The sequence below is a fragment of the Orbicella franksi genome, chromosome 10 (assembly GCF_964199315.1).
Source record: "Orbicella franksi chromosome 10, jaOrbFran1.1, whole genome shotgun sequence".
Taxonomy (NCBI): Eukaryota; Metazoa; Cnidaria; class Anthozoa; order Scleractinia; family Merulinidae; genus Orbicella; species Orbicella franksi.
The window spans coordinates 18293401-18304038 of record NC_138154.1 but is presented as its reverse complement, the minus strand read 5'-3'; the positions used below and the strand labels follow the sequence as shown (position 1 = coordinate 18304038).

At 40.3% G+C, this 10638-nt stretch overlaps 1 protein-coding gene across 4 annotated transcripts in view; it reads right to left on the bottom strand.

Annotated features, from left to right (window-relative positions):
- LOC145500262 (uncharacterized) overlaps positions 1-10638 on the bottom strand; it is a 32441-nt gene that overhangs the window by 18193 nt on the left and 3610 nt on the right. For 2 of the 4 annotated variants that reach the window (XR_014051033.1, XM_081479764.1), the window contains exons 1-7: positions 3546-4740; positions 2808-2928; positions 2409-2576; positions 2098-2147; positions 1965-2011; positions 1365-1468; positions 516-572 (exon numbers count right to left, since the gene is read on the bottom strand). Coding sequence is in view for 2 of the 4 variants with exons in the window: in XM_081479764.1 (XP_081335890.1) it covers positions 516-572; positions 1365-1468; positions 1965-2011; positions 2098-2147; positions 2409-2576; positions 2808-2928; positions 3546-3884 (886 nt within the window). In the remaining 2 variants the exon portion in view is untranslated. Of the gene's footprint in view, positions 1-515; positions 573-654; positions 1469-1964; positions 2012-2097; positions 2148-2408; positions 2577-2807; positions 2929-3545; positions 4741-10638 lie in introns of those variants that run through there. The other 2 variants (XM_081479765.1, XR_014051034.1) reach the window with 2 other exon arrangements.

Here is a 10638-nt window from a genome sequence, read left to right as displayed (position 1 = left end):
AATGGAACGCCTTATCTAACGATGTTTTAGATGTTAAAAAAAATCACTTATTCAAGAACGCTCTTAGATTAGAATGATGAAATTTTAATTAGGTTCTAATTTTTTAATCTTAATTAACTTTTCTTAGTAATCTTTTTAAATTATGTACATATTTAATTATATATTTTTAAGGTTTTTACCCCCCACCCGCCACCCTACTTTTTATTTTTTATTATTTAATGTCTTGCAGTGATGGGAGCATGCCTCCCTTTGTAAGAGCCCCATAATGTAGATGTAGATGATTCACAGTTAAGAATCTGTTGGACGCTGTCCTGATTAATTGCACATCCCGTTTAACTGGCATCATGCGCGTAAATATCAAAATCTCTCTATCGTAAGTAAGTATCTTGGATTCAGTTTTTCTTGTTTTAAATCGAACTAATGTCTGTAGTGTTGGTACTAAAACATGTTCTTTTCAATACATGTTATTAGTCATTGTCATTTCGCTAATCAAGGTAGGCAAGTTAATTACTTACTGTAGCGAGACGACAGCCAGAAAAAGCCACACTCCCCATCATCATGTCCATCAAAAACTGAAATCAGAAGTCAATTAATTCACAAGGATGCTGCGGTAACAAAAAAGTTAATTAAATTCCCGTCAGGCCGTGTTCACACACCTTACTAAAGAAAATCACAGTGACAGTGTGTGCTATTGTCAAAGTGCCATGGCTCAAGAATAAAACACGTGTAAAACGACCATGGTTCTGAGAGAGTCGGCTACACCTGTATTCCTTACAGCCAAACCGCCAGGCGGAGGCGAGGATATATGAGCCTTAAGCCTTTGTTAGAGCAATTTTTCATCAACTTATAAGGACGGAGGCTTCAAAAACCAAACAGTCTCGATTTTTCCATAGGTGTTCAGGGACACCCAACGGATCGTTTCGGTAAATTATCTGTTCGGAAGGCCTTTAATCCCCTCTGATTTTCTTAAGAGAATTGTCACTTCGAACTTTCGTGCTATGAGAAATTTAATGTCTGTTGTTTCCAGATTGTTCAAAATGTCGTTTTGAGTACCGAGAAAAGGTCAGCTATCATTTTCGGAAAGGCTATAAGACCTAAGGTTTTTGGGAAATGGACAAAAACGCCCTAATAAATTCGAGAATACTCAAGTTCCCCTAGGATAACTAAACAAATAATTTTTTTTATCTGTTTAGTTATCTAAACAACCTAAAATTTACCTACATAGCTTTAAAAGTACTCTAGATAGCCCAAAACAGCGTTTAAAAGCATTCCAGAGAAAACAGTCGTTGCGTGCCCCTAGGTACTGTACAACAATACTGTCCAAATATTTATTGGCTGGCCATTAGTTGATCATCCCTGCTTACCGCTATGACATCCGTTGCTAATGCGATATCCCACATCAGTAGTAGTGCAGTTGTTGGTCTCCCACTCATACGGGTAAGAGTGGGAAATGATGATGGGTGGACATCTGGAATGAAAGAGGAAAGTATTTCTCTGAAACAGGGACGCAAAGGGAAACGTTTCTAGATCTAGAGCCCTTAGTTAACTTGACAGTAACCAAGCTCCTGCCCAGAGTTTTTAGATTTTCCAAAATGACAGAGGAAATTACGAAATCGAGATCGGTATCATTACAGATCAGCGGCTCAGTTGATAACGCATCTTCGTCGGGTTAATATTCTGTTTCTGTTTACTGGATTTTTTTTTTTTTTTCAAACTGCTTACTTCTTTTCACAATTGAAAATATCACCAGCACTTAAATATTCAAGGCAAACATTTTATTGCATGGGAAAGGATTTGTTTGCTACTAAAGTAGACGTTTTTCATATACTCGTCTCCCTTTTAGTACAGCTTATGAAAAAGGTTTAAGCACAGCTAGGAATAGCAAAATAGAGAACGATCGACCAGCAATTAATATTAAACCGTATAATATATACTAATACAAAACCAACAAACAAGGCACTTACTTTCCTCTGGCACAAGAAGAGTCGAACTTTTCAGGTCCACTTGGTATCTTAAATTCAAAAGAAAGAAGGAATCTGTTATATGATCAAATTTTTAATACAGTTCCTTTTAATACAAAAAGCCTTCATTCCATACCTGGTAAAACACAATGACTTGAGTAACCAACACATCGACTCTAAATATTCCTAGAAAATAGAAATATTTGAGGTTTACAGTGCATATGAGATGCTAAGTCTAATATGTCAAAACAGTACTTTAGAGCCCTCCAGGAATTGTTCGTTTAGTGATGTTTGTGGAGCAGCTTGAATTCAGCAAAAAGAGGACTTTAGGAACACGAATTTGTTACTCCTTTACCCTTAAAGAGGAGGAGCTTTAGCCGTTGGCTGCTTTGCTGTTTTAGATCATTTTCAGTCTCTCTCACATGCAGTGTAGCCATGTTTCTCTACCTTCAGTTTGTGCCAGTTTATGTATATCCTCGTCGCTTAGTTTCCGACCAGTAATGTTATTATCAGCAAAAGGCACACACAGTATTGAGTTAAGGCAGTTGTTGACATTTCTTTGAAGATGATCGTTATTCTTGGAGCTGATACTCACAGCCAAAGTCCAGCCGCCACCTGGCAATTAGGAAAATCCATTGTTAACTGTTACCTTGCAAATTGGTGTTTAAAGGACGGCTAGCAACGTAACCATAGCAGGAGGTCGTGCGGACAAGTAAGCTGTGTTTATGCTTGTCGTCTGTACGCCTACCGGACTTAACATGTTTTCAGAAGTGAGATCTTCCTACTATTAAGTTTATACACAGCTTACACTTTCGACCTGGAATTAATATGATAACATGTACTCACCATAATTCTTCATATCACAATAAACTTGGGCTTCTCTATTTCCAATATTTACCCAGTAATAACCACTTTCGGTCTGAGGAAATTCCTGGTGTATCTCCGCGCAAGACTTGAAACCACCCTTCTAAAGAAAAACGACGGTATCTTAAGCAGTGATGTGAAGCGTTAACCACGTAGGGCGCATAGCGTAACCCTTTCTTATTACTTTTGTTACTATTATTATTATAATTAACAATTAGATTACGAGCTCGAGATTTCTATGAGGTAATAGTTGATGAGGCCGAAGGCCGAATCAACTATCGCCTCATAGAAATCGAGAGTGAATAATCTAATTGTTTTAGTAGAATTCTCACTTAAATTAACGCAAATAATGGTTTCCAAATATTTTTCGACGCATTACTGAACTTTACCCTTTAACAAAATCGCACGTATTGAATTGTCCTTGGTAAATTTGCGGTTGTTTACGCGCGCGCACCGGTTTTTCAATAATTTCAAGTTTTTAAAGTCATGAATCCATTTCATGTCCTTCTTTTAGTCTTCTCAGGAATTTAATTTTCCATTTACATCTAAACATTCTTTCAAAACTTCGGAAAAGCGATAAAAACGTCGCATTTCGTGGACTACCGACAGCTGCTGCACTATAATGGCTGATAGTATAGTAGCTCAGCCAATCAGATTGCAGCATTTGCATTAGTATACTAGTAGAATTCTACTAATTAATAAACCTATACAGGCTCCGACCTTTTTGTGTTTTACGCTTGTGTCCATATACACGGATCCTTCCTGTTGTCCATAATCCTCTGGGTGAGTATATCTGTCTGCATCATTTAAGTCACATGACTTATCCTTCAGACGGAAATTCAAACTTTTACACCGGAATTCATTTCGACACATCATGACGCACTCAGAGAGACTGGAGGAAACTGTTGTTGAAATCACGTGACTGGGTAGGCCGTGTCCATACACTGAATGTGTTGAGTCGGAGCAGTGTTCCAGGGCTTTGTGTAGCTTTGCAGTGCTTAAGATGACGAGGATAATTAAGTTTTTCAGCATGTTATTAAAACCCTGAAAGAAACACATTAGTTTAGAAGCACGAAATCCGTTGGTCAAATGTTTTTTTTAGTGTGTCACCAAAAAAGCCTGTAGTTGTTGAAATATGGTAAAAGTACTGAAATTCAAAGCAAAGTGGAGGGGCCGTCACAAAACTTTTTCTGAATATGACATATTTCTTTTATTTGCTTTATAGCATTTACAAAAGATCGTGATATGGGAATCGAAAAATAAAATTGGAAATCGTTGTTTTTTTCATGCGTTTTAGCCATCTGAAAACGTGAAAATACACTTCCGGTTGGTTCAGTAATCGCAAGGGGGTGAGGAGCTGGGGCTAGTCAGGCTGTGAACGTCGAACAGGAACATAGGTCAACATATCTTACGGAAATGTTTACAATTTTGAACCAAAATTGGAATTACGCTTGAGTGCCTTATTCCTAGCATATTTCAAGTTTTTTTCGTTTCGATTTGTTTGGTTCGATAAATATGTAGAGTATGTTAACAACGGAAAATTAACAACGCTGAAATCTTCACGCAATTTGTATCGCCGACAAATTTATATTACTAATAACACTTTGTCGGACATTGTGGCTCATTTCGCAGGCTAAAATGAAGAATTTGGGGGACTAACAAAATTAATGTATTTTAGCTCGCTGAAATAAACCAATGAAAAGTGAGAATCAAACAATCGTACGTGCTTGTTCGGACATTCTTAGTCGTCCGTTTCTGTCAAGAGAAGCTTCTGATGTCAGTATCGCGTGTAGTAGCTCCCTGACCGGTGGCGAGGAGCATGTAAGTTTTGCGGCTTCAAGCCAAACGCACTCAGTTCAGCCAGTCATGCCACACTGTCAGTTAGCAATTGTACAATTATTCATTTCAACACTTACAAATAAGCTTTACCGAACTTTCCCTTCATGCCTTCTACAATTTTTGAAAACTCAGATGGCAAGATTTTGCAATTTCTAGCCAGCTTCGGTTGATGTATTGTGTATTTTCACTAAAGGAAAATAAAAGCCATTCAACTTGTAAACGCTCTTGTGCTTGTTCAAACTGTTTTGTTATCATTTTCTCAGTTTTTATTTTCTCGATGCCTTCCAGAGTGATAATAATAGTAATAGAGATTATGTTCTTGGAAGTTAAGTTTTCATCATCTTCCTGTAAATATTCAAATTTTTATGAGTACCGTATGTCAATTAGTGTTGCTATTTCACTAGTGTTCCCAATTAGTCTATCTAGGCTAAGCACATAGGCACTTGAATAAAGGTTTTATATTACTTACATAAATATGTTTTGGGCCATTCACAGGGCTCATTTTAAACCTCGCCTGGCGGCGCAGGCTAAAATGAGTCTGAGTCGGGCCCAAAACATATTTATGCCCGCGAACATAAACTCTATTGTTTTATTACATAGTAATTGAAAATGTTAATTATAACGTTTTAAAGATGATTTCCAGTCCGTACTGCGTAGTCTCAGCACCCTTCATAAACATTGTAAGTCTCACTCGATGAAATATGTTATTCGTTACGAACCCCATACCACGACAAGCGGCGCTTGATTCAAGTTTAATTGACAGTGATGTGACTTCCCTGAACCAATTACAATTCTTTGCTACGTATAGCAACCATTGAGTTTGCTTCACTTTCTATTGATAATAGATTAGGTCAAATTTCTATTTTTGTGTTTGTCAAAATAGGCAAAGGCCCGGTTTTCGAGTTATGTTGAAAGCTTTTCAAATAAACAAGCTTTTTAGTATAGTTTGTTTCCTTAATTATCAGAATATGGCCCTTTGGGCTAGTTAAAATATGTTCTTTTCATTTCTTATACGCCTCCTGCCACGTGTCTACGATAACTGATGATGAGAACAACTGTTTCAAAAGGCCTTTTACATAAACAATGGGATTATTATGTTTTGTTGCATTACATTGGTGTCTAGTTTTGAACAAACATTTTTCGTATTGGGCGAAGACAGGTAGTGATGGCGCCCAGCTGCTAAGATATTTGTTCTGCTCAGGAGGGAGGGGGTGACTCTATTGTTTTCCGGTATTGATTCGTGACCGACTCATTGCTACCAGTGTGACGTCACATAGCAACGAGTGAGCACTTCGAGTAGCTTATTCAGATTACGCCATTGAAGAAGGGCAACAGAGATTAAGAAAGACAAAAAAAAACCAGGCCTAATATTGCTTTTGTTCGCTAACTAAGTGTAGGTGTGTACAGTTTGTTGTTGCGTTTTGTCTGTGTGCATTATTTGTTTTGGTTTTGTGCGCGCGTTATCGTGTATCCTTGTTGAGTTTTGTTGCGGGTAAGTGGCGGGACCGCCATCTTGAAAACGGGATGAGAGAGGTCAACGTTCGCGTTTTCTCTCTTAAATGTCTTACCAATAGTCTTGTTAATAGGAGATTTCATGCGTTGATAGTGTAAATTTAATCCGCGTGTATCTTTGTGTCGATTGAACCAGCCGTTCCTCTCATCAATCCGTTTGAGTGTTGAGATGTTGTTTATTTCTTGATTTCCACCAAAATTTCCTTGCGATGTGATCGGTTTTTGTATGTTTTGGAGAACTTTTGGTGGTAGTTATCAGACTTTTGAATTCAACTACGTTTGCCTTTTGCGTTTTAATTGTGTCCGCTGTATGGTCATATTTGTTGGCTTTAATCGTACAGCAGCTTTATTTGTTGGCTTTTGTTGTGAAGGTTTGTTAGCTTTTTTTTCCTGTCTCGTTGCAACTGTTGACTTATTGCTGTCCACAGCAATTGTGGTGTTCAGTGTTGTGACTTCGTACATACTTACAACAAAGTTCAAATTAGAGTTAGCCTGAGTAAGCTGTTTTTGGTTTTCGTCTTGCCACTTACAATTTTGGTGTAAAAATATATAGCATTTAAATATAATTACAGTTATGGTGAAATCAATTGTGCTGTATGATTTATTTATCTTTTGTCATAACCTGATAACTTGGCTTATTCCTGAACAATGCCACATCTTGAATGATGCTGTAGCCTGTTCCAGGTTCTCGATCGGTGGGCACGATCGAAAAAAGTGGCCGAGCAACAAGCGAGTTCTTGTAGAGAAAGAGACCGAGAGTTTGGAATAGGCTAATGATGCTGCAACGGTCCTGCATTGCCATGTTGTAATGGCTCCTATTTGTTGAGCCTCCAAGAGTTTCAAGGCTGTATTATAGTCTTTTCATCCCTTGAAGTTCTCATTATGTTCCAACAAAAAAACAACCCTCCACTAAATGTCACTAAATATATATTGCAGTGTTACATGTCACGCGTCACGCGGGCTACATTTACCCATAACACCTTTTGGTCATGGTCCAATAACCATGTGCTCAACTGGTCCGCCATCTTGATGAACATTAAATAATTGATATACGTTCATGAAATGTGTGAGGTCTTCTTGAATCTTATTAAATGGTGTCAGAAATGAAGAACCCAAAGCTTCAACGATTCAGCCTGGCCTCTCGTGACTGATTATATTAAGACTCGTTCTATAAACGCTTCGAACTCGCCGTCTCTCCCTCATCGATCGACTCATCGCGGTTTGGACTATTTTCCGAACTCACCGATCTACTCTTCTCACCGCTCTTCGATCGACTCATCGTTGCTTGGGACTCTTTTCTCCTCCGACATCATGGGTAAGGATCGACCTGTGTTTGACGCCAGCTCAGAGGATCGCCGTCGAGCTTTCAAATTCTTCATTACAAATTTCAGGGATTATTGCATCATGGAAGACTACATCAACCCCTCTAAAGATGTGGATAGCGACGACTACTGGATACAAACGAAACGACCTAAAGTTATGGCGGCTCTTCGACGAGCTTTCCCTCAGGCAGAATGGGATGTACTAACCGCAACCATCGACTCCCAAATCGCCGATGGAGATAAACAATATCCTGCCAAATGGTTACCTAAACTGTCCAGCCACCATCTTGGCGAAGAACCCATCATCCAATGCACTCATGATTTCCTTCGCATTTTAAAACAGGACCTAGGGATGAGTATTAAACAGTGGCATACTGTAGTGCGACTAGAGTACCACAAATGTAACTTTCCTTCAGTAGTCGACGACAGGTTACAGAGAGACATTTTTGTAATTGGCCTGACGACACCTTCAAGTATTTTCGCAGCGATCTCATCTCACGGGAGAACCTGGCTTCTCTAACCTTTGAACAAGTCATTAATAAGGCTCGGGACTTTGATGCTGGCCTCAAAACTGAATCAGCCATCACTAAACAACAGCTTGAGGAATCCAGCGTAGTAAACGAGGAAACAACTGATGCAGCACACAAGGTCACACCCAATGCCGTCGAGCCCAGAACTCCTCGCCGTCCCTTCAAACAACATGGTCTCCCTGCTTCACAGTCTCATGCTTCTCCTACCTGCTTGTGGCGCGGTCGCACACCACACGCTGCTTGTCGTGACTGCCCAGCAGCTAATGATACTTGCCATCGTTGCGGCAAAAGAAGCCACTGGCAACAAGTTTGCGGAGCATCCGCTGCTAATACAGTGTACCAGGCAGACACAGGCTTTCAGTCAAGCACCGCTTATGTCATCACTCACGACGTAGCGCAGGTTCAGTCTGCACCCAAGGGTATCTTTGTGGATCTGGATCTTAGTCCAACTCCCTCGCCAGCAGCAACTCGCCGCATCCGATTTCAAGTGGGCTCTGGGTGTTCATATAACACCATACACGTCACAGATCTACAGAAAATGTCTCCTGTCAAAGTTGAACCTTCCAGTGTTCGTCTCCTTGACTACTCCAAATCCATCATCCCAACTGGAGGTCAAACCACATTGCATTGTACTCGCCAAGGCAAAATCTATGAGGTAATGGTTCAAGTTATAACTGCACAAAGCTACTATGCACCCCTCCTGGGTCTGGCTGATAGTACTCGCATGGGTATCCTAAATTATGATGCCGACACTGTAAATCAACTCCATGTCACCTCCACACCTTCTTCACCTCCTCTCGGTGAGTTGACTTTTGATTCTATTAAAGTTAACTATCCTCATTTATTTGAGGGGCTGGGTGAACTGGGAGAACCTTACTCACTGACACTTGATCCTACTATTAAGCCCATCCAAGCTGCGCCCCATCGCTACCCTGCACCAAAGTTGCCCATCATCAAAGAGGCACTAGACAAACTGACCGACACGGGTCAACTAGTCAGAGTGAATGAACCCACACCCTGGACATCAAACATGGTGGTACGTGAACGCCCACCATCAGCAACTAAGCCTGCCAAAGTTCGCATTTGTTTAGACCTTTCCCAGACTATAAACAAAGCTATCCTCAGACCAGTATACCCCATCCTCACTCTGGAGGAGAACCTTCATTGTTTTCATCAGGCTAAGATTGTCTCAACTTTTGATATTAAAGATGCTTTTCAAACAATTAAGCTGACAGAGGAGTCCCGTAAGTTGACTACTATGCACACACCCTGAGGGCGTTACCGCTGGAATCGACTTTCCTTCGGCATCAGTTCAGCCCCCGAGGAGTTCCAGCGTCGCATTCATGATGTTCTCTGTGGCTTGGAGGGGGTTGTCAACATTGCCGATGACATCATCGTCATAAGTCGGGGCACATCACTAAAAGAGGCCACCCATGATCATGACCGCACAGCAACTGAGCTCCTGGACCGCGTCTATCAGCATCACCTAAAGCTCAATCCCGACAAAGTCAAGTTAGAGACCTACTCTGCGCCGTTCATGGGTCACACCCTCACTCCTGAAGGACTAAAGCCCAGCAATGAGATTGTCAATGCAGTCCTGAACATGCCTCAAATTCATGACAAAGCAGCCACACGGCGTTTCCTGGGCACAATTACTTATTTATCGAAGTTCTGCCCCCGCCTCAGTGAGGTGGTACGTCCTCTCCGCGATCTCACCCATATTGATCAGAAATTCCTGTGGGCTGACCAACACACAAAAGTTCTCCGACAAGCAAAAGAGTTAGTGTCTCAAGCTCCATATCTCCGTTATTTTGATGTCAAAGCCCCAGTGGTACTTCAAGTTAACGCCTCTGAATATGGCCTCGGTGCTGCACTCCTTCTACCAGCCACTTATCCCTCAAACTCCTCCGATACCTTGTGGTAAATGTAACCCGCGTGACGCGTGACATGTAACAGCAGCATAGCACTCAAAATAAATGACAGCAAATGCTAAGTGTTAGAGTGCAGAAATGCTGTAAAGACAATCAGACATTTATTCTTATTAAATGTTTTAATTTAAACAAGTTTTATGCCTATTAGGTCATTTTATTAATTCTGCTTTTATAATCATCTCCTGCTCTTCACAGGTCCACATCAGCCTATAGTTTCAATTATGACTATATGTGCCATTTAATCCATCAAATATTGTTGCTTGCATGTCTTTGTCTAATTGCATCACTAAATGCTCCAGCTACATCTGGGAAATATTCTCCAGTGGAGTGGTATTCCCCTATTTTCAAATCTTCAAGCAGATTCTGCACATTACCAAAAATATTTGAAGGATAATAAACACAATAGCTTTCATTTGACTTTAAAAATATGCTCAATATTTGTCCTTGGACATTATCTGTTCCTATCTTTTCGGAAATGGATAATTTCCACAGAGTGGACACCGAATGTAGGCTACTTTTCATAAAACCTGCATTACCAAATAAAGGAATGATTGTTTGACTGAATCAATATTTCTACCTCGGACTCCGGAGGTCCATAAGCTTCATTATCCTCCAGTGTGCTTAGGAGCTATGCTCTCATTCGTACCATATATGGCCATACATGCCCTGCCTGATCCAT